The sequence below is a fragment of the Artemia franciscana genome, chromosome 20, assembly GCF_032884065.1.
Source record: "Artemia franciscana chromosome 20, ASM3288406v1, whole genome shotgun sequence".
Classification (NCBI taxonomy): domain Eukaryota; kingdom Metazoa; phylum Arthropoda; class Branchiopoda; order Anostraca; family Artemiidae; genus Artemia; species Artemia franciscana.
The window spans coordinates 25,793,002-25,813,130 of record NC_088882.1 but is presented as its reverse complement, the minus strand read 5'-3'; the positions used below and the strand labels follow the sequence as shown (position 1 = coordinate 25,813,130).

General features: G+C 36.3%; 1 protein-coding gene across 1 annotated transcript in view; it reads right to left on the bottom strand.

The window, feature by feature from the left end:
- LOC136039962 (uncharacterized Golgi apparatus membrane protein-like protein CG5021) overlaps nucleotides 1–20,129 on the bottom strand; it is a 30,951-nt gene that overhangs the window by 7,144 nt on the left and 3,678 nt on the right. Inside the window, exon 3 of the mRNA XM_065723987.1 lies at nucleotides 4,174–4,317. Within this exon, the coding sequence (XP_065580059.1) occupies nucleotides 4,174–4,317 (144 nt within the window). The remainder of the gene's footprint in view (nucleotides 1–4,173; nucleotides 4,318–20,129) is intronic.

The window sequence follows — 20,129 nt, the reverse complement described above, 5'->3', positions numbered from 1 at the left end:
ACGCCTGCCAAATTTCATCGTCCTAGCTTACCTGGAAGTGCCTAAAGTAGCAAAACCAGGACCGACAGAATTTGCGATTGCTATATGTCACTTGGTTAATACCAAGTACCATAAAAAAGGATCGCTCTGAAGCAAGCGACAGAGCGCTAATTAAAGCGCAAATTCCATGGAATACAAAAATTGGCGAAAACCAAGTTTAGAGTACTAGAAGTCCGGCAATTACAACAAGCAGCTCTAGTATGCGTGTCAAAGCGCGTCAATGACGATGGGTATCGTCAACGGTGATCGGTGACCTAATGGTGATCGGTATGAAGTCGAGCGATTGCTCTATAGCACCCTATAAAGCAACCCAAGCGCTAAAAAATCACAAGTTAAGTATGGCTGTTACAGTGACGACTTCACTCAGATTCAGCACGTAACAATGCCAAAAATTTTCCTGTAAATTAATTACCTCAGTGTAGTAGTACTTCTAGTTACCGCAGTCTGGCAATTCTTGGCAAATCCCAGTATGATACTTTTGTGGAAGAGCTTTCATAAAACGTGCGATTCCAGGGTTTTGATGGTGCTGTCCTATCCACCTTATAAAGCCAAAAAGCAAGACGTTTGGGGAATATATTACAGAAGAAATCTGGCAATACCTTCGTAAGCAGTTCACAAATGAAACACTGCGAGTTAACGTCGTCTTTGACGTTTATAAGTCCGACAGCTTGAAAACTTCTACACGACAAAATCACGGCAATGCTATGTATCGGACAAAGGTTGAAGATAGAACGCCAATATAAAAAGAACTGGACTAGTTTCCTTCAGTGTTCAGACAACAAGCAGAGTCTATTTGAGTTTATGGCAAAAAAGATATGCTACACTGTTATCAATCATTTGGTTGTTGTGACTTCTGGTGATAGTGCAAGAAGTACTATTCCAACTGACTTGGCTGAAATTCATTTTAGCAACCACAAGGAGAGAGACAGCAGGATAGTACAACACTGCCTTCATCAAGCGAGCTGCAAAATGAAATTCATCACTATCAGAACGGTTGATTCAGATGTAACTGTTCTGCTTATCGCAAAGTCCTTTCTTATTGGAGTTGATCAACTGCACGTAGCCTAGGGCCAAGAAAAGAGTTTCCACTACATTCCTGTTCACGACGTAGCAACTGCACTTGGCAAATAAAAGGCACAGTCACTGCTTTAGTTCCATGCTCTAAGTGGCTGCGACACTGTGTCCACATTCCTGTGGCATGGCAAAGGAGGGTTTTGGAAAGCATGGGAAGCGCACAGTATCATAACACCGGGCTTCAATCGCCTGTCTTCTCCTCTTCAAGGGCTCACTGAAAACGACTTTGCACAGATTGAAAAGTTCAATGTGCTTGTATATGACAGATCCAGTAGGAAAGAGTCGGGTGAACAAGTTTAGTAAGTATTTGTTCACAAAAAAAAGTATCATCCATGGACGGACTTCCGCCTACCCAGGATGTGCCAAACCAGCACATTCAGCGCGCTTACATTCAAACTAAGGTATGGTCCAGGCCCCATCTTTCTAACTATTCTCGATAAGAACCCCAGCGATTACAGATGGGAAGAGACTAGCAATGGGCTTTGGGCTCCCCGATGGCCAACCCCACCTTAAGCTTCTGTCGCCTGCTAAGAGCTTTTACGATGCAGTTGCAAAAAGCAATGCTCTGGGCACTACAACTGCAAGAGCAGCTCACTTGAGTGCACCGAATCATGTTCTTGCCACGAGTCCTGCTAAGTGCAGTGAAATTTTAAGTATTATGTATTTTGATGTCCCTTTTAACGCTTAAGCCTAACTTAGAATCTCGGGTGTTCAACATGTAATCTGATGTCTCAGCAAAGTACCATATTATGTGATAATTTTTGCCTTATTTTGTATTCATTTTCCAATAACAATGACAATCAAGATAAGTTAGCTAAAGTGGCAAACAAAATAGATTTTTTGGTTGCGCATCTCCGAAAAAGTGCCATGAAGGTCTCTATGTGTTTTCGAAATCCTTCATTCTCTTCGTGTCATTAAGCGTCGTGGGCTGTGCCGGACGCTCTAAAACGCACTTCGTATTGTATGTTCGATGTCATTTCGAATTATCGCTCATCTTAAGAAACTAATGTTTTGTAAATTTTTCTATTGCGCTTGAAGCAGGCATTAAGACATGCCAGAACCGGACTCTGGCTTACAGATTCACTTTTTTTTTTCAATGCCACTTGACCTTTGGTATTTCAAACCGTGTTTCTACCAAATCTGAACTTTCTGTAACAAGCAGTTGAGTTTTTGGCTTTTAGCGCGCTTTTCAGCGATTGCAAAGGTGCTATAAAGCGATCACTCGACTTTCTACCTGTGACTATTGGGTTCCCCATACTTTGCACTACATTAGTTTTCTGGAGTTTCTTCAAACTTTCCGTTAGTTTTGCGCTTCTTGCACGCTTTTGAGCGCACCAGTTTTTGCGCTTTGACGCGCAGACTCGAGCTGCTGCCTATGGTCTTCGGACTTCTAGCACCTTAAACTATGTTTTTGCCAATTTTGGTATTATATGGGATAGGCGCTCCTATTTTGAGCTTTACGGGCTTTTTTAGCGCTCTATTGCGCGCTTCAGAGCGATCCTTTACTTTTTATATAGCCACCATTGGAATTGTCATATTTTAAAATGTTTATTCAGAGGTTTTGATGCTTCTATAGAGATGCTCGTAAACTTGCGCATTTTTTAGCACTTCGGACACTCGTAAAGGTGCTTTAATGCGCCCGCTCGGCGTGCTTCCCGTCGCTATAAGATTCCCTGTGCTTTAATCTATACTTCCACCAATTTTGGTGCATTTTGCCAGAGGTGCATGATTCTTATTATTAACGGCCCCACTAAAGCCCATATAAAGTAATTTATCTTTTAAAAAAAAAGGCTAAGACATAACAGGGAGTAACAAATTTGAAAATTACAGCAAATAGAGGATTGAGAAATAGAGAATAAAAAGCTAGAGATTTCCACTCGATAGGCAAGAAGACCCTCACCAATAGCGTCAATTTGCGAAAATTTAAGGGACAAAAAATGCAAGTTTTCACAATCTAGGCAGGGGGGGGGGGGATTTTCCTTTTTACTAAATACTTTCAAATAAAACAAGAAAAGATGTTTTTCAATAAAACAAACTGATAAAGGTATTTCTCAAAATCTAAGGGAGGATTTAGGGAAAGGGGCATAAGCCCCTGCCCCACTTGACGCCACTGGCCTCTATCCTGCGCTCGTATTGTACCTGTTTATATCTCAAAAAGTGCTGTTAATATTATTCACAGTCAAGGAGATACTTGGAATAAAAATTTGCAGTCCAAATTGGACTACAAATTTTCAGTCGGTAGGGACTTTACAGTGCCTACCGGGGGTGCTAATCTCCGCTTCTTGGCCCTTCAGCCAGGAAGTACAATGGGGGGGGGCCAACCATCCTGTGTTTTCACACACCTTTCCTATTTACCCTCCCCAAATTTCTTCAGGTACCCATTTAGAGCTGGGTCGACTCTGGCTGAGCTTACAGAGTCACGGCACTGAGGCCCCGTCAAGAACCAAATAACTGGGTAACCTAGGATTCGAGCCTTGGCCCTCTTGGACAACATAGGGCAAATATATGTTTAAAGCCTATTTTTTGTTTGGTCTTTACAGACAAAGTAAAAAAAAAACAACCAACGAAAGTATGATTCCACTTGTCTCTCAATTAAAATGGATCAAACCAGAATTAATTGATTTATTTTAATTCGCATCTTGTCAGTAAACACCAGATAAAAATCGTGCTTAAAAGTTACTGACAAAAGACCCCTTTCCATTCAAACAGACGTAATAAAAAATTTGTTTTACGAAATATGACTGCATAATACGTTGTCACAATGCCTACTACGAATTACAAAACTAACTATGGATAATCAGGCCTCATAACACAATCTTTTCACGGATCAAATAGACTAAAAACACCTACTGACAGCTCTTAGATACAAAATGAGTACGCCAAAAACCTGACGTTGGGGTGTACACTCTTGGTTTAAAATTTATGAGGCTCGCAGTTTGAAGGGCTGTGTGTCACATTAGCACCTGTCCAAGTTTTTCTATATCCTAATGGATTTTAGAAATTTCTAAGTTTTTTTTCTGAAATTTCTAAAATCCGAATAAATGAATGAACTGTACTTACATTTTTGAACATTTGCTTTCTGAAAAAATCCTTGGCAATTGACGATACAGAAGAAGCTTCACCGCCACCTTTTTTGGCATACCGACATCGTATGTAACCAATAAAATTGGCGAAACTCAAAGAAAAAGCAATACACACCAACAGCTATAAACAAAATGAAAATGAGTCAAGAGGTGTCATCAGGATTTATTTCAGAGGACAGAGGGGGGGGGATTCAAATATAGGAAATGTCCTTAAATATTCTTATAATATAAATCTTTATAAATACAGAATTAAAACATCTTAAATATATAAAAAAAACGGTACTTGTTAATTAAACAAAACGAACTTTATATGACACGTATTTATTTGATTGCAGCGGCATCGTAGAGGCAACTTAGGTCACAGTTGGCTTGACGGACGTTACGTGCAACGTATATTGTCATCAACTAAATCTCTTCACTTGATGTCTCGCGCTAACAAAGGGATTATGTATCCTAAAGGAAAATGTAAGGAATCCTTTTTCGGACGACCAGGCTAGAGTCCTTTGAACCAACCCTCCCCCAACGTTAACATTTATAGGATTGTCCCTAATTTTGAATAATTTACCCTTTGGAGGGAGGTCGAAACAAACTATCCTTATCGTTTCCGAAACATATTTCTTTGCAGGGACCTAAATGAGACGCTCTCTAAAACACTGTTCATTCAGGCAAGTTAATTACACGCTAAGAATTTCTCAAATTAACGTGACTGATAAAACTTATAAGCTAAATTATTAAACTTTGCTACTTTGTTTTGGGGAGCAATTCTTTGATGAGGACAGCTGGGCACGAGTCATCTGTCCATGTGAACCTGTGTTTTTGTGCTTAATTGGTTCGACGATAGAATGTTTTTGCTACCGTCCTTAATCGGTCATCTATTGTTGTACAAAACGAATGGTCCCGTTCAACTTTGCTTTGAGACCGGAGTCAAGCTCAACTTGTATAGAACTTTGCATACAATTGGGAAAATTTGAAACAAAAAATGTGAGAAACTTCCTGGGAATTTTGTCGATTGGAAAAATGGTAGTTGTTCTTCTGTAAACAGGGTTTAATAAATCATTTACAAGTTGAATCTCGTCGAATATCATCCTTTCTTTGCTTGTATACACTTAGAAGTGTGCAAAAAATGGAAAAAAAAAACAACTATATTTAAATTATATTTTTATCAAACTAGGTCAAATGAAAATCGATAATGGCAAGAATGAAATTGAACTTTCTATCTGACTAGAGTGATTCGTTGAGATGGATTCGTGTTTTTGGTATACGTTCATCTCGATGAACGAACCCACCTTTTTTCTAAGCGAATGATTGTTCTAACAAGGATTGGAGGTGAAGAGGATTTTGACAGGTATCTTCGTGAAGAGGCCTTTCGTCTGGAAAATGTCTCAAGTTGCCCATCGTTATAAGTTACGCATTTCAACTTTGTTTCAGAAATAAAATAAGTTTCAGGTTTAATTTAAATTCTTCAGGATAAATAGCTAATTTAAAAATTTTCTTCAACTTCAAAATACATTTCAAAAATTATCACGATGTAACATCCAGCACAATTGCAAGATAGCTGAATTTGACCAAGGTTGCGCAAAACCAAAATTTTTGTTTTGGGTTTAGGGGTTGTGGTGTCCATTTCATGCAGCAAAGACAGAAACTCCATACAGAAATGTTTTATATAAATTTTGAGAATTAAACAGCTTTTTGAACAGCGTTGTGATATTAGGGCCATCCAAAATTATGAACTTATAAAACAAATATAAAGTTCAAAATACATTTCAAAAATTATCACGAAGTAACATCCAGCACAATTGCAAGATAAACGAATTTGACCAAGGTTGCGCAAAACCAAATTTTTATTTTTGGGTTTAGGGGTTGTGCATTTCATGCAGCAAAGAGAGAAACTCCATACAGAAGTATTTTATATAGCTTTGGAGAATCAAACAGCTTTCTTAGCAGTGTTTTGATATGAGGGTCATTCAAAATTATGAACTTATAAAACTAATGTTGGAGGTTTTTGATTTGTCCTGGATTAATTCAACAGCAGAAAAACCAAATGTTTACCCGAGTTTGATATTACACTGTAGTCTTACTTGTACAGATTCTATAAAAAAAAAAACAAACTTGAAATTGAAAGAAAAACGGGCTTTTATAGGTCCAAAAAAGGATTAAAAGAGGATATGTTATAAAAGCAAAAAAAGGAAAAAAAGAAGGGAAGCATCAAACTGGAAGTGACAACTCTGTTTCCCAACACTGCGGAAATTTATTTCCCAGACCTATTATTCTTCGCCAGAAATACGAAAAAAAAGAAGAAAGAGAACGATGTCACAACTAGAATTTTGGAACAAACAAAAACCTTTGAAGCACATTAAGACCAATTGTTTAGGAAAAAGAACAGAACAGGGTTTTAAATTAGCCTCATACCCCCTACGCCCCTCCCTTGTGTGGCTACATTTACTTTTCTGAAAAATCCCCTTACGTTAAAATAAATCGGTGAAGAAGAAAAAAAATCGTTAAGGTCACAATAAGCAATATATACGCATAATTTGAAGTTCCAAACTGGCAAATATACACTCTGATTGAATTTTAGCCCCCCTTCCCCAAGATTAAATTAATTCAAAAAAATCTGGCAAATCACAAAATCGTCACAAAAAATACGATTTTTGTAAATAGCACCTCTGAAACAAAGATGAAGTAAAATTACTTCTATTCCCTATTTATACTACTCCTTAAGCCTCATTACATCACTAAGATTCCACAGCCAACTAAGATTTTTTCCTCGTTGTAACCCCAATTGAAAATTCTAGATATGAGGACCGTCCACATCTGTATTGCGTACTTTCCAGATGACTCTATGGTCATCTTCGATTTATGGGGTTTTCTTATCTAAACTACGAAAAGTACAACCCGTTATTGCTCAGGATCTATCATAGTTTTTACGTCGAAAATTCAGACACACTGCCACTTTATAACAGTTTTACAAGGTGAAAAAAATCAAGGATATCTTTTTTCTGAAAAAAAAAACAATCAGTCAAAAATAAAACCGATAACACATCACTTGAACAGTTTTTATATTTGAAGCTATGTCCTAAAAAATTATGTTTCATTTTGAAGTTTTAAAATATCTACTTGGTCTGAAAAATCTAACTTTAAAATTATGGCATTCCATCTCAGCAATTGAAATTAAAATCCACGTCAGCCCTGGGAAATTTTTCAAATCCACTGAAAAAAGACAGACATTTGAATCAAGAAGAATATGAACCGTTCGGATGCATACTTTATTTAGTCCATAGAAAATGAATATCCATTGAGAAGAGGCATTAACGGCTATGATCTTAATGTAGCAATCATCTCCTGTGAGAAATATCCAGTACTTTCGGGTAGTTCCTTCTACATTTGACTACTTAGAACACACCTAAGTACTTTTTAGAATTAACTTAATTAAATTACTTTTAAAAAATAATTTCTAAACGCTCTTGCCTGGTTTCAAAACTATAAAGAAATACTGATAAAGGACACTCGATGAGAGGAATAAAAAATACTTTAGAAAACTTAGAAAATCAGAGCTTACCATCTTTAAAACAAACCATTAACAATGTCAATTTGACCGTATTCATAAAACAAATATCTCTTTTTTCAGTATTTTTAAATCCTTCTTGACAATTCAGAAAGAACCTTAAAAGCCGGTTTTGATTTCAATGCACACTGATTTTAATAGACGGAAATGAAGGCTAAAATATATTTCTTTTTTATCAAAAACAAAACTTGATGCTGGAACTGCTTTGAAACAAAAAAAGAGAAAATTTTCTCTGTTCTGATTCTACGAGGACCCCCTATTTTCCTCATTCAAATTTTAGTTAATCATTCCATCAAAACTATAATCCAAATACAGCATGCGCTGCACAAGATTTTTACAACCTTCAGCGTATCCCGCATTAAAATACTGATTCACTTGGTAATGGACATGGTGGGCTCTATAAATTATTGTTTTAATTTTTTACTCCAAAAAGCTATTATTTTGTGTAAGCGAAAAGGCATCTATTCCTTTTAATGTGTTCGAAAGTAAGGCTCAAGTAGCTCATGGGGCTCAGGTACTTCAGTTCCTTGATACATCTATAAAATCAATCCTCAAGCTTAATTACTGTCTAGCTATATATTCTACGAATTTCGTCTAAACGAAAAACTTACAAACTGTCGTCAAATAAGAACCATAGTTTCTCAAGATAAAAAGAAGTCCTCCTTTCCTCCAGTCGTCCCTTAGAGTCTTAGCCAAGATCTTCGTATTGCAGTCCTTAGCTTCGAGTCTTGGGATAAAGATATACAGAGTACATTTCTAGTGACATCCATCGGGGGAGAAAGGGTGTTTGCTCTCGTCCCTCTGGTCATTTGCTCCCTCCACCCCTCCCTAGATTCTAAAATTACCTTGGTTTGTATTTTCATTGGAATATCATTTTTGGGGAACATTACCATTGAAAAAAAATTACCCCCCTCCCTTTAAAACTCTGAAAGATACATACCTCTTCCCCTTCCGTTAAATGTTCGTGATTGGAGGCTATTGAATATTACTCTAAAAAGACATATTAATTATATACGTTATTGTTATTTAATATCTTGGCATTTCTTTCAGATCTTAAAAATCTTTGCAAGAGAATCTCGGGATAATGCTTAAAACCCAGTTGCAGCCCTTGAATACTCAGGCTTTTTATCTCTATAATACTTCTAGGTTTACAAAAACAAGAAAGAAAAGCATGCCATGCATACCCCCCGTTATGTTTTCTTTATAATATATATATATATATATATATACTAGCTGTTGGGGTGGCGCTTCGCGCCACCCCAACACCTAGTTGATGGGGCGCTTCACCCCCCCCAAGCCCCCCCGCGCGCGTAAGTAGTTACGCGCCATTGTAGCTGTGTCCCTGTGTCCCACCAGTGAATAGAGATAGATATAAATATATATTTTTAACTACGTAAAACATGCGAATATACAACATTCTTCGCTGTCCCATTGTCTGTGCATATAAATAGCATTTATATTCCCTGTGTCCCGGTCGTCATTTGTGTCCTGGTGTCCCAGTTTGTATTTTCTCTTTGAGTTTCCCGGTCGTCATTTATATTCCCTGTGTCCCAGTGTCCCGGTCGTCATTTGTCTCCCGGTGTCCAGGTCTGTAATTTCTATTCAAACAATCCCTGTGTCTCAGTCGTCAATTATATATCCCGCCTGTGCCCCCGGCGTCCCCGTTGTAGTTGTGTCCCTCTGTCCCGGTCGTCATTTATATTCCCGGTCGTGATTTGTGTCCGGGTGTCCCAGTCTGTAACTATTCTTTGAGGTTCCTGGTCGTCATTTATATTCCCTCTGTGTCGGTCGTTATTTGTGTCCCGGTGTTTATTTTTCAGCGTCACTATGAAGTACATATCGCCGAACCTTTGTTTTTTAACTTAAATCTGGTAGACATTGATGACCTTATCCAAGTCAAAATCTCCAAGCCAATCATCATCGCTATCATTTTCAGTTTTGATATGTTTTGACTCTCGCTTTCCAGGTGGATTTTCATCTAACTGCGCGGTTTTGCGTTCTTTAGCCGCAAGCCTGTTTTCTTGCTATTCTTGTGATTCCTCGGCACGCTTTCTTTTCTAATCGAACATTCCCTGTGCCCCTGTCGTCATTTAGATATCCCCCTGTGCCCCCCGGCGTCCCGGTCGTCATTTGTGTCCCTGTGTCCCGGTCTGTATATACATTCGTTTTTGAATTGGTATATGATGAAATAAATTTTGTGTTTTTTTTCCTTTTTTCTTTTTAGTTTTTTTGGTTTTTACCTTTTTTTTTAGTTTTTTGTTCTGTTTTCTTTTTAGTTTTTTTGTAGTTTTTACCTTTTTAGTTTTTTTTTAGTTTTGTTTTTCTCCTTTATTTTTCAGTTTTTTTCCTTTTTTTCTTTTTTTCTTTTTTAGTTTTTTTTTAATTTTTTTATTAGTTTTTAGTTTTTTTCTTTTTAGTTTTTTTTGTAGTTTTTACCTTTTTTAGTTTTTTTTAGTTTTTTTTTAGTTTTTTCTTTTTATTTTTTTTTGTAGTTTCTCAGACCTAGAACCTGGAACATAACGCGTTACCAACTCAGCTACTCGGGTTTGAATAAATTTGTTTTTGAATTGGTTTATGAAATAAATTTTTTGTTTTTATTTTCTTTCTTTTTTTAGTTTTTTTTGTAGTTTTTACCTTTTTTAGTTTTTTTTCTTCTTTTGTATTCAGGGTTGAACCTTTCAGATCTACAACCTGAAACATAACGCTCTACCAATATTAGTTACGCGCCATTGTAGTTGTGTCCCTGTGTCTTTTAGTTTTATTATTGGTTTTTACCCTTTTTTTAGCTTTTTTAGTTTTTTTTTTCTTTTTAGTCTTTTTTCTTTTTCAGTTTTTAGTTTTTTTAGTTTTTTTTATTAGTTTTTAGTTTTTCTTTCGTTTTAGTTTTTTTTCGTTTTTACCTTTTTTTAGTTTTTTTTAGGTTTTAGTTTTGTAGTTTTTACGTTTTTTAGTTTTTTTTTTCTTTTTTAGTTTTTAGTTTTTTAACTTTTATTAGTTTTTTTTAGTATTCTAGCTTTTTTAGTTTTTTTTAGTTTTTTTCCTTTTTAGTTTTTTTGTAGTTTTTACCTTTTATAGTTTTTTCCTTCTTTTGTATTTAAGGTTCGAACCTTGAATCTCTCGAACCTAGAACCTGGAACATACCGCGTTACCAATTTAGCTACATGAGCTTGTATACTTTCGTTTTTGAATTGGTATATGATGAAATAATTCAGACGTCATATGCGGACAAACAGACAGACAGACAGACAGACATAACCCACAAACAACTTATTTATATATATATATATATATATATATATATATATATATATATATATATATATATATATATATATATATATATATATATATATATAAATTTTTCCTGAAGGAACAATTATTAAATTACGAAACTGGATAAAAAAAGTATCATGTTATGTATTCAAGTTCATCGTAGTTAAATTATGTACACCAACCATTAAATGTTACTGCTTCAAATAAATTAATCAAGTTATACAGGTCACATCAATATTAGTACCTTGTGATGGCGTAGTGGATACAGCCATACTTTCTTTCCGAAGGTTTGGAAGTTCTATCCCACGTGTCGCAAGGCAAAAACTTATTAGACCAAAGTAAACTGTACCAGTTTGATTTTTCCAATTAAAGTAAACTCGAGGTCCATTAAAATTGTTGGACGGATCTGGTGCTGGTTCTTTAGTTGTTACGTTGGCCTTTCGTTTTTGAATTGGTATATGATGAAATAATTCAGACGTCATATGCGGACAAACAGACAGACAGACATAACCCACAAACAACTTATTTTTATATATATAGATATATATATATATATATATATATATATATATATATATATATATATATATATATATATATATATATATATATATATATATATATATATACTAGCTGTTGGGGTGGCGCTTCGCGCCCCCCCAAGCCCCCCCGCGCGCGTAAGTCGTTACGCGCCATACTAGTTACGCGCCATTGTAGTTGTGTCCCTGTGTCCCACCTGTGAATATAGATAGATTTATATATGTGTTTCAAACTACGTAAAAATTTCGAATATACAACATTCTTGGCTTTCCCATTGTCTGTGCATATACAAAGCCGTATGTACTAATAATGACGTCATATGCAAACGCTCTTTTTACAAACAAACAAACATGCATACACACAACTCGTTTTTATATAGATAGATAGATAGATAGATAGATACAATACAAATTAACTGCGTAAAACTTGCGAATATACAATATTCTTCGCTGTCCAATTGTCGCTGCATATAAATAGATTGTCAGGTTTACCGACCCTCGAACATGCAACGTACAATTGTCCATGGGAAAAACAATCAGTATTAAGATCTATACCACATTTTTCTAATGATTGGCCTTGAGCTTTGTTAATGGTGATTGCAAATGATAATCGAATTGGGAATTGCAATCTTTTAAATTGGAAAGGCAGATCCGTTGGAATCATGGGAATGCGAGGAATAAGAACAGCCTCACCCTCAAAAGGCCCTGTCAAGATTGTGGCCTCTATTAGGTTTTCCATTATTTTTTTTACGGCAAGTCGCGTGCCATTGCAAAGCTTTGGTGGGTTGATATTTCTTAAAAGTATTATTGGTACGCCTATTTTTAGTTGTAGCAAGTGTGGTGGAAACCCTGAAAGATCTATGGAATTTAAAAATTCAGATGGATAATTAACCGCTTCATTTGGTTCCAAAACTGTGTCGACTGACTTGTAAAGGACTGCCTGGGCTCGAATCTTGGTCAAAACAGTATTGTTGATTTCGTGGACGTCTATATTTTTGGGTGCGAGAATCGCTCTTTCACTTAGACATTTATTATTTTTATAATTTTTTAGAATATTCGGAAATACTTTTTCAATCAATTCATTTTTGGACGTCACTAAATTACAGAAATCAGCAGGTAGTTGTATACGTCCTGAAATTGAGTCTACTGGGAGCTTTCCGTTTCCAATTGCCAGCAATTGATCTGAAAATGTTTGACCAGAGTCATCGTTTTGCAATCGGACACGCATATTTGTAGTTAATTTTAATATTTTTACGTGTGCCCATAAATTAGAATTTTTCAGGCAAGCATTCATTTCGTCTGCAGGAGATGATCTAGGTATTATAGGTAATGTTTGCCTGAAATCTCCCGCAAGCAATATTAATGTGCTGCCAAAGGGTTTCGAATTCCCTCTTAAATCTTTCAAGCATTGATCCAGATCCTCGAGCGATTTTTTGTCTGCCATTGTGCACTCATCCCAAATAATAAGTTTGCATTGCTGCAATACTTTACCCATCCCAGATGATTTGGAAATATTGAACGTGGGAGTTTCTGTAGAATGCAAATTCAGAGGCAATTTCAAAGCGAAATGAGCAGTTATTCCACCAGGCAGCAATATTGCGGCTATTCCGGACGACGCAATTGCCAACGCTATACCATTTTTTGATCGAATTGATGCCAGAATCAGTTTTATCACAAACGTTTTACCAGTACCTCCTGGCGCATCCTAAAAGAAAATTTCTCCAACGTTGTTATCGACACAATGCATTATCGTATCATAAATGTCTTTTTGTTCCGACGTTAACTTGGAAATGTTATTTTATACATACGACAATAGATCACTCGTACTGTAACTTTGTTCACGATCCAATTCTACAAATGTCGAAACAGCAGCGATACGGTTAGGTGAAAGCATTCCCAAATCCTGAAGAGGTTTGTTTGCCATACGTACGCACAAATCTTCTATAATAACTAAAGTGTAGTTATAAATTTCTGATGTAAAATCAAAACTCATATCTGACGTCTCTAACTGTTTTCGATGGAGTATATCTTCGGACATTTTTGACTTATATTTTTCCCATAACTCTGTAGGAGCTGATGGAGAGCAAGTTGTTAAAATGATGCCAAACAATGCACGAATTTGACTTGGGGTTGACGTTTCGCACGCGTCATTGATGCAGTTATCCCAGTGTTGGTCATTCTCCAATAAATTCAGAGCTTGACATGCATTACGGTAAGTGTCATGTATAGTACCGTTTACAGTTCTCAAATACTCAAAGGATGTCGGTCCGGGTACATTCACCAAAAGCAGGCGTAGAAAGAAGCATTCATGTTGATTGGGGTGAACGGTGTAGAGTCTTCCTGTCGTGGTATCTTTGAAGATGGGAGGTTGGCAGTCGACTGACTTACCCTGTTTTCGACGTTCAAATACTTTATTTTTAGTATTCCACGTGTAATACGAAGGCACTTCAGTATACAGCAGTTTTTTTTGCAAAAGAATCATTTTTGCAAAGCGAAAAAAAAGCTGTTAATGTTGTATCCGGTGGATTCAGGGCTCTTTGTTGCACGTTGGTTTCCGTGAAATAAACACGTTGACCATTCTGTAAATGTACCGCTAAGTGAACAACAGCTGGACTACGTTCATGTATCGGAAATGAAAGAATTCACCAAACAGCTTCATTACTGCTTATGTATCTTCCAGCCTGATATTGTACGATTTCGTCGAAATCTTTGATTTCGGGCTGCAAGCCAAAAACTGCCATGTCACTGCCTTTGTTGACGTATTTACATATGTATTTGATTGCCTTTACGGAGTTACAGTATTCAACGTTTATGTGTGCATTAAATGTTTTTGATAATAATGGGGAATATGGAACAACCCACTGGTTATCTACTTCGATGGTGGTACCGTTACGCTTCTTTATTATTGCTGATTTACCGCCATCTTTAGTAGATCTTCTTCTATATTGTGGGTAACCATCATTGCCAGTAATTGTGTTTGATACTAAAAGTCGAGGATATTGCTTTGTGCACCTTCGTTTGGCCATGCATGGTGAATTTTCGTTCAGTGCACCGCAAGTTCCATGTATCATATTTTTTACAATAATATCATGGAACCCCTTATCGACATTTTTATCAGGTATTTCAGCGGAAATCACATCATCAATTTCGTTCGAAGTAATTTTTTTATGTAGCCAGATTAGTATATGTGCGTGTGGCAAACCTCGTTTTTGCCATTCCACTGAGTACATCCAGCATCGCACTGACCCAAACACTTCAAGTTTTACTATATAGTTTATCAGTGATTTCAACTTTTGCTGGAAGACACGGGCCGTAATGTCATGCCTATGAACCGCCGATTGTCCTTGAAGTAAAAGCTGCAGTTTCTCGTCCCAAGATTGATTACATGTAAATGTAATAAATAAATCTGGACGACCGTAGAGACGAACATACGCAATAGCATCTTGAGCATATTCATGCATATGACGGGGACTGCCAGCATATGACGAAGGTAAAATTGTTAATCTTCCAACGTTTGTGGTATTACCGTCATTTATAACTGCATTTCGCAAATGAATGTATTGTTCAGAGCGGAGCTTGGTCTGATTCAGGCGGATATATAGCAAACGTTCTGATTCAATTTTAGCATACATATCAACGACAAATTGGTGAAACAATTCACGGCATTTTAAAATATAATTTTCTTCATCCTTCCGAATCATTAGTCTATAGGAATAATAATGCATTGCACTGCATTTCTTATTCATTTCTTTGTTAGTGGCTGGATTCATCAATTTAATATTAAAGTGATAGCCGTCGGCTCCATCACAAAAAATGATAGGATATTGTAGGGCATCGTAGCATCGATGAGTTTCAGCAATTTTTAACAACTGAGTGTTTCGCTTATGAAGAATAATATCTCGAGGTAAAAACTGATCACCGACCATAACGATTGCCACTTCGTCGATAGTTGGATCATTGTATCTACGCACATGTTGGCCAGGAGGCGTTTTGTCAGCGGAAATAACAATTTTATGCGTATCAGTAGGCATCAAATCGATGGCTGTTTTGAACAGACGCACTAAATTATTATTTTTGCGGAAAAGATGTTGCAATTGGGAAACGATTGTCCTTTCAACGTTGGGAGAAATTTCGCAACGTGCATTCAATTCAGAATTTCTATCATTGATGAAGTACAATTGTAAAAATTTATGATTCTCGCCTGAGAATGGTAGAAGGGACCCTGCTCTATGATAAATTTGCCCTTTTACTTTGAAAGTAGACATAAATTGATCTGGATTTTCAATTTGGGCTCCAAACGACGTCATTTGGAAACATGTTATATTTTCTGATTTGTGACAAAAAACGCTTAGATTCTGACGTAGTTCCGGTAAGGAAAGTCTTCAATGGCTCTGGTGGTGCAGCCAATAGAGGAAGTTTAACTTTTCCTGAGGCGCAACACATTCCCATTGTTTCACCATTGAATTTCAAGGCCTTGCAATAGGGACAAGTTTTAGACATTGTCCCGATTTGAACACATCTACTCAAGCTATAATCATCGACTGGGCTGTACCTGAATGCCAGGCGATAACTTTCAGGTTGCTCTGATTCCTCGGCACGCTTCCTTTTCTTACTTTCTCTATCAGCAGCAAGCCTGATTTCTTGCTGTTCTTGTGATTCCTCAGCACGCTTTCTTTTCTTACTTTCTCTATCAGCAGCAAGCCTGATTTCTTGCTGTTCTTGTGATTCCTCGGCACGCCTTCATTTTTCACTTTCTCTTTTAGCAGCAAGTCTGCTTTCGCGTTGCTCTGGTAGTTCCTCGGCACGCTTTCTGTTCTTTCTTTCTCTATCAGCCTCAAGCCTGTTTCCTTGCTGTTCTTTTGATTCCTCGGCACGCTTTCTGTTCTTTCTTTCTCTATCAGCCTCAAGCCTGTTTCCTTGCTGTTCTTTTGATTCCTCGGCACGCTTTCTTTTCTGACTTTCTCTATCAGCAGCAAGTTTTTTGACATAGACTCTTTGAGCATCTTTTTCGGCTTTTGCCATTGTAAGTTCATCAGTCATTTTAAAGCTAAACATTAATAGATTTCTACGTGAACATATATGTCTTAAATATCTTTAATGACGTCACCGCCATAGCAAAAATGACGACAACTAACTTCATGACGTCACTCGACACAGAAACATGACGTCACCTGATCCACAGACAGACACACAGACAGACAACTTATTTTTATATATATAGATATATATATATATATATATACTAGCTGTTGGGGTGGCGCTTCGCGCCACCCCAACACCTAGTTGGTGGGGGCGCTTCGCAACCCCCCAAACACCCCCGCGCGCGTAAGTCGTTACGCGCCATATTAGTTACGCGCCATTGTAGTTGTGTCCCTATGTCCCACCTGTGAATATAGATAGATGTATATATATATATATATATATATATATATATATGTTTTTAACTACGTAAAACTTGCGAATATACAACATTCTTTGCTGTCCCATTGTCTGTGCATATAAATAGATTGTCAGGTTTACCGACTCTTGAACATGCAACATATAATGGTCCATGGGAAAACAATCCGTATTCAGATCTATACCTCATGATTCTAATGATTGCCCTTGAGCTTTGTTGATGGTGATTGCTAATCGACCATTCGTCATTTGTTTCCCGGTCTGTAATTTCTATTCAAACAATCCCTGTGTCTCAGTCGTCAATTATATATCCCGCCTGTGCCCCCGGCGTCCCCGTTGTAGTTGTGTCCCTCTGTGCCGGTCGTCATTTATATTCCCGGTCGTGATTTGTGTCCGGGTGTCCCAGTCTGTAACTTTTCTTTGAGGTTCCTGGTCGTCATTTATATTCCCTCTGTGTCGGTCGTTATTTGTGTCTTTTTTCAGCGTCACTATGAAGTACATATCGCCGAACCTTTGTTTTTTAACTTAAATCTGGTAGGCATTGATGACCTTATCCAAGTCAAATCCCAAACCCAATCATCATCGCTATCATTTTCAGTTTTGATATGTTTTGACTCTCGCTTTCCAGGTGGATTTTCATCTAACTGCGCGGTTTTGCGTTCTTTAGCCGCAAGCCTGTTTTCTTGCTATTCTTGTGATTCCTCGGCACGCTTTCTTTTCTTACTTTCTCTATCAGCCGCAAGCCTGTTTTCTTGCTATTCTTGTGATTCCTCGGCACGCTTTCTTTTCTTACTTTCTCTATCAGCTGCAAGCCTGTTTTCTTGCTGTTCTTGTGATTCCTCAGCACGCTTTCTTTTCTTACTTTCTCTATCAGCAGCAAGTTTTTTGGCATAGACTCTTTGAGCAGCTTCCTCGGCTGTTGCCATTGTAGGTTCTTCAGTCATTTTACAATTATACATTTTTCCGTGAACGCATGTCTTAAATACCATTATTTCTTTTTTCTTCCCTGTGTCCCGGTCGTCATTTGTGTCCCGGTGTCCCAGTCTGTAATCTCTCTTTGAGTGTCCCGGTCGTCATTTATATTCCCTGTGTCCCGGTCTGTATATACATTAGTTTTTGAATTGTTTTTTTTTTTTTAGTTTTTAGTTTTTTACCTTTTTTTAGTTTTTTTTAGTTATACCTCATGATTCTAATGATTGCCCTTGAGCTTTGATGGTGAGTTGATGGTGATTGCTAATCGAACATTCCCTGTGCCCCTGTCGTCATTTAGATATCCCCCTGTGCCCCCCGGCGTCCCGGTCGTCATTTGTGTCCCTGTGTCCCGGTCTGTATATACATTCGTTTTTGAATTGGTATATGATGAAATAAATTTTGTGTTTTTTTTCCTTTTTTCTTTTTAGTTTTTTTGGTTTTTACCTTTTTTTTAATTTCTTGTTCTGTTTTCTTTTTAGTTTTTTTGTAGTTTTTACCTTTTTAGTTTTTTTTTAGTTTTGTTTTTCTCCTTTATTTTTCAGTTTTTTTCCTTTTTTTCTTTTTTTCTTTTTTAGTTTTTTTTTTATTTTTTATTAGTTTTTAGTTTTTTTCTTTTTAGTTTTTTTTGTAGTTTTTACCTTTTTTAGTTTTTTTAGTTTTTTCTTTTTATTTTTTTTTGTAGTTTCTCAGACCTAGAACCTGGAACATAACGCGTTACCAACTCAGCTACTCGGGTTTGAATAAATTCGTTTTTGAATTGGTTTATGAAATAAATTTTTTGTTTTTAGTTTTTCTTTCTTTTTTTTAGTTTTTTTTTGTAGTTTTTACCTTTTTTAGTTTTTTTTCTTCTTTTGTATTCAGGGTTGAACCTCAGATCTACAACCTGAAACATAACGCTCTACCAATATTAGTTACGCGCCATTGTAGTTGTGTCCCTGTGTCTTTTAGTTTTATTATTGGTTTTTAGCAATTTAGTTTTTTTTTAGATTTTTTAGTTTTTTTTTTCTTTTTAGTCTTTTTTCTTTTTCAGTTTTTAGTTTTTTTAGTTTTTTATTAGTTTTTAGTTTTTCTTTCGTTTTAGTTTTTTTTCGTTTTTACCTTTTTTTTTAGTTTTTTTTAGGTTTTAGTTTTGTAGTTTTTACGTTTTTTAGTTTTTTTTCTTTTTTAGTTTTTTAACTTTTATTAGTTTTTTTCAGTATTCTAGCTTTTTTAGTTTTTTTTGTAGTTTTTACCTTTTATAGTTTTTTTCTTCTTTTGTATTTAAGGTTCGAACCTTGAATCTCTCGAACCTAGAACCTGGAACATACCGCGTTACCAATTTAGCTACATCAGCTTGTATACTTTCGTTTTTGAATTGGTATATGATGAAATAATTCAGACGTCATATGCGGACAAACAGACAGACAGACAGACAGACATAACCCACAAACAACTTATTTTTATATATATAGATATATATATATATATATATATATATATATATATATATATATATATATATATATATATATATATATATATATATATATAAATTGTTCCTGAAGGAACAATTATTAAATTACGAAACTGGATAAAAAAAAGTATCATGTTATGTATTCAAGTTCATCGTAGTTAAATTATGTACACCAACCATTAAATGTTACTGCTTCAAATAAATTAATCAAGTTACACAGGAATCATCAATATTAGTACCTTGTGATGGCGTAGTGGATACAGCCATACTTTCTTTCCGAAGGTTTGGAAGTTCTATCCCACGTGTCGCAAGGCAAAAACTTATTAGACCAAAGTACACTGTACCAGTTTGATTTTTCCAATTAAAGTAAACTCGAGGTCCATTAAAATTGTTGGACGGATCTGGTGCTGGTTCTTTAGTTGTTACGTTGGCCTTTCGTTTTTGAATTGGTATATGATGAAATAATTCAGACGTCATATGCGGACAAACAGACAGACAGACATAACCCACAAACAACTTATTTTTATATATATAGATATTCTGTTCTTTCTTTCTCTATCAGCCTCAAGCCTGTTTCCTTGCTGTTCTTTTGATTCCTCGGCACGCTTTCTTTTCTGACTTTCTCTATCAGCAGCAAGTTTTTTGACATAGACTCTTTGAGCATCTTTTTCGGCTTTTGCCATTGTAAGTTCATCAGTCATTTTAAAGCTAAACATTAATAGATTTCTACGTGAACA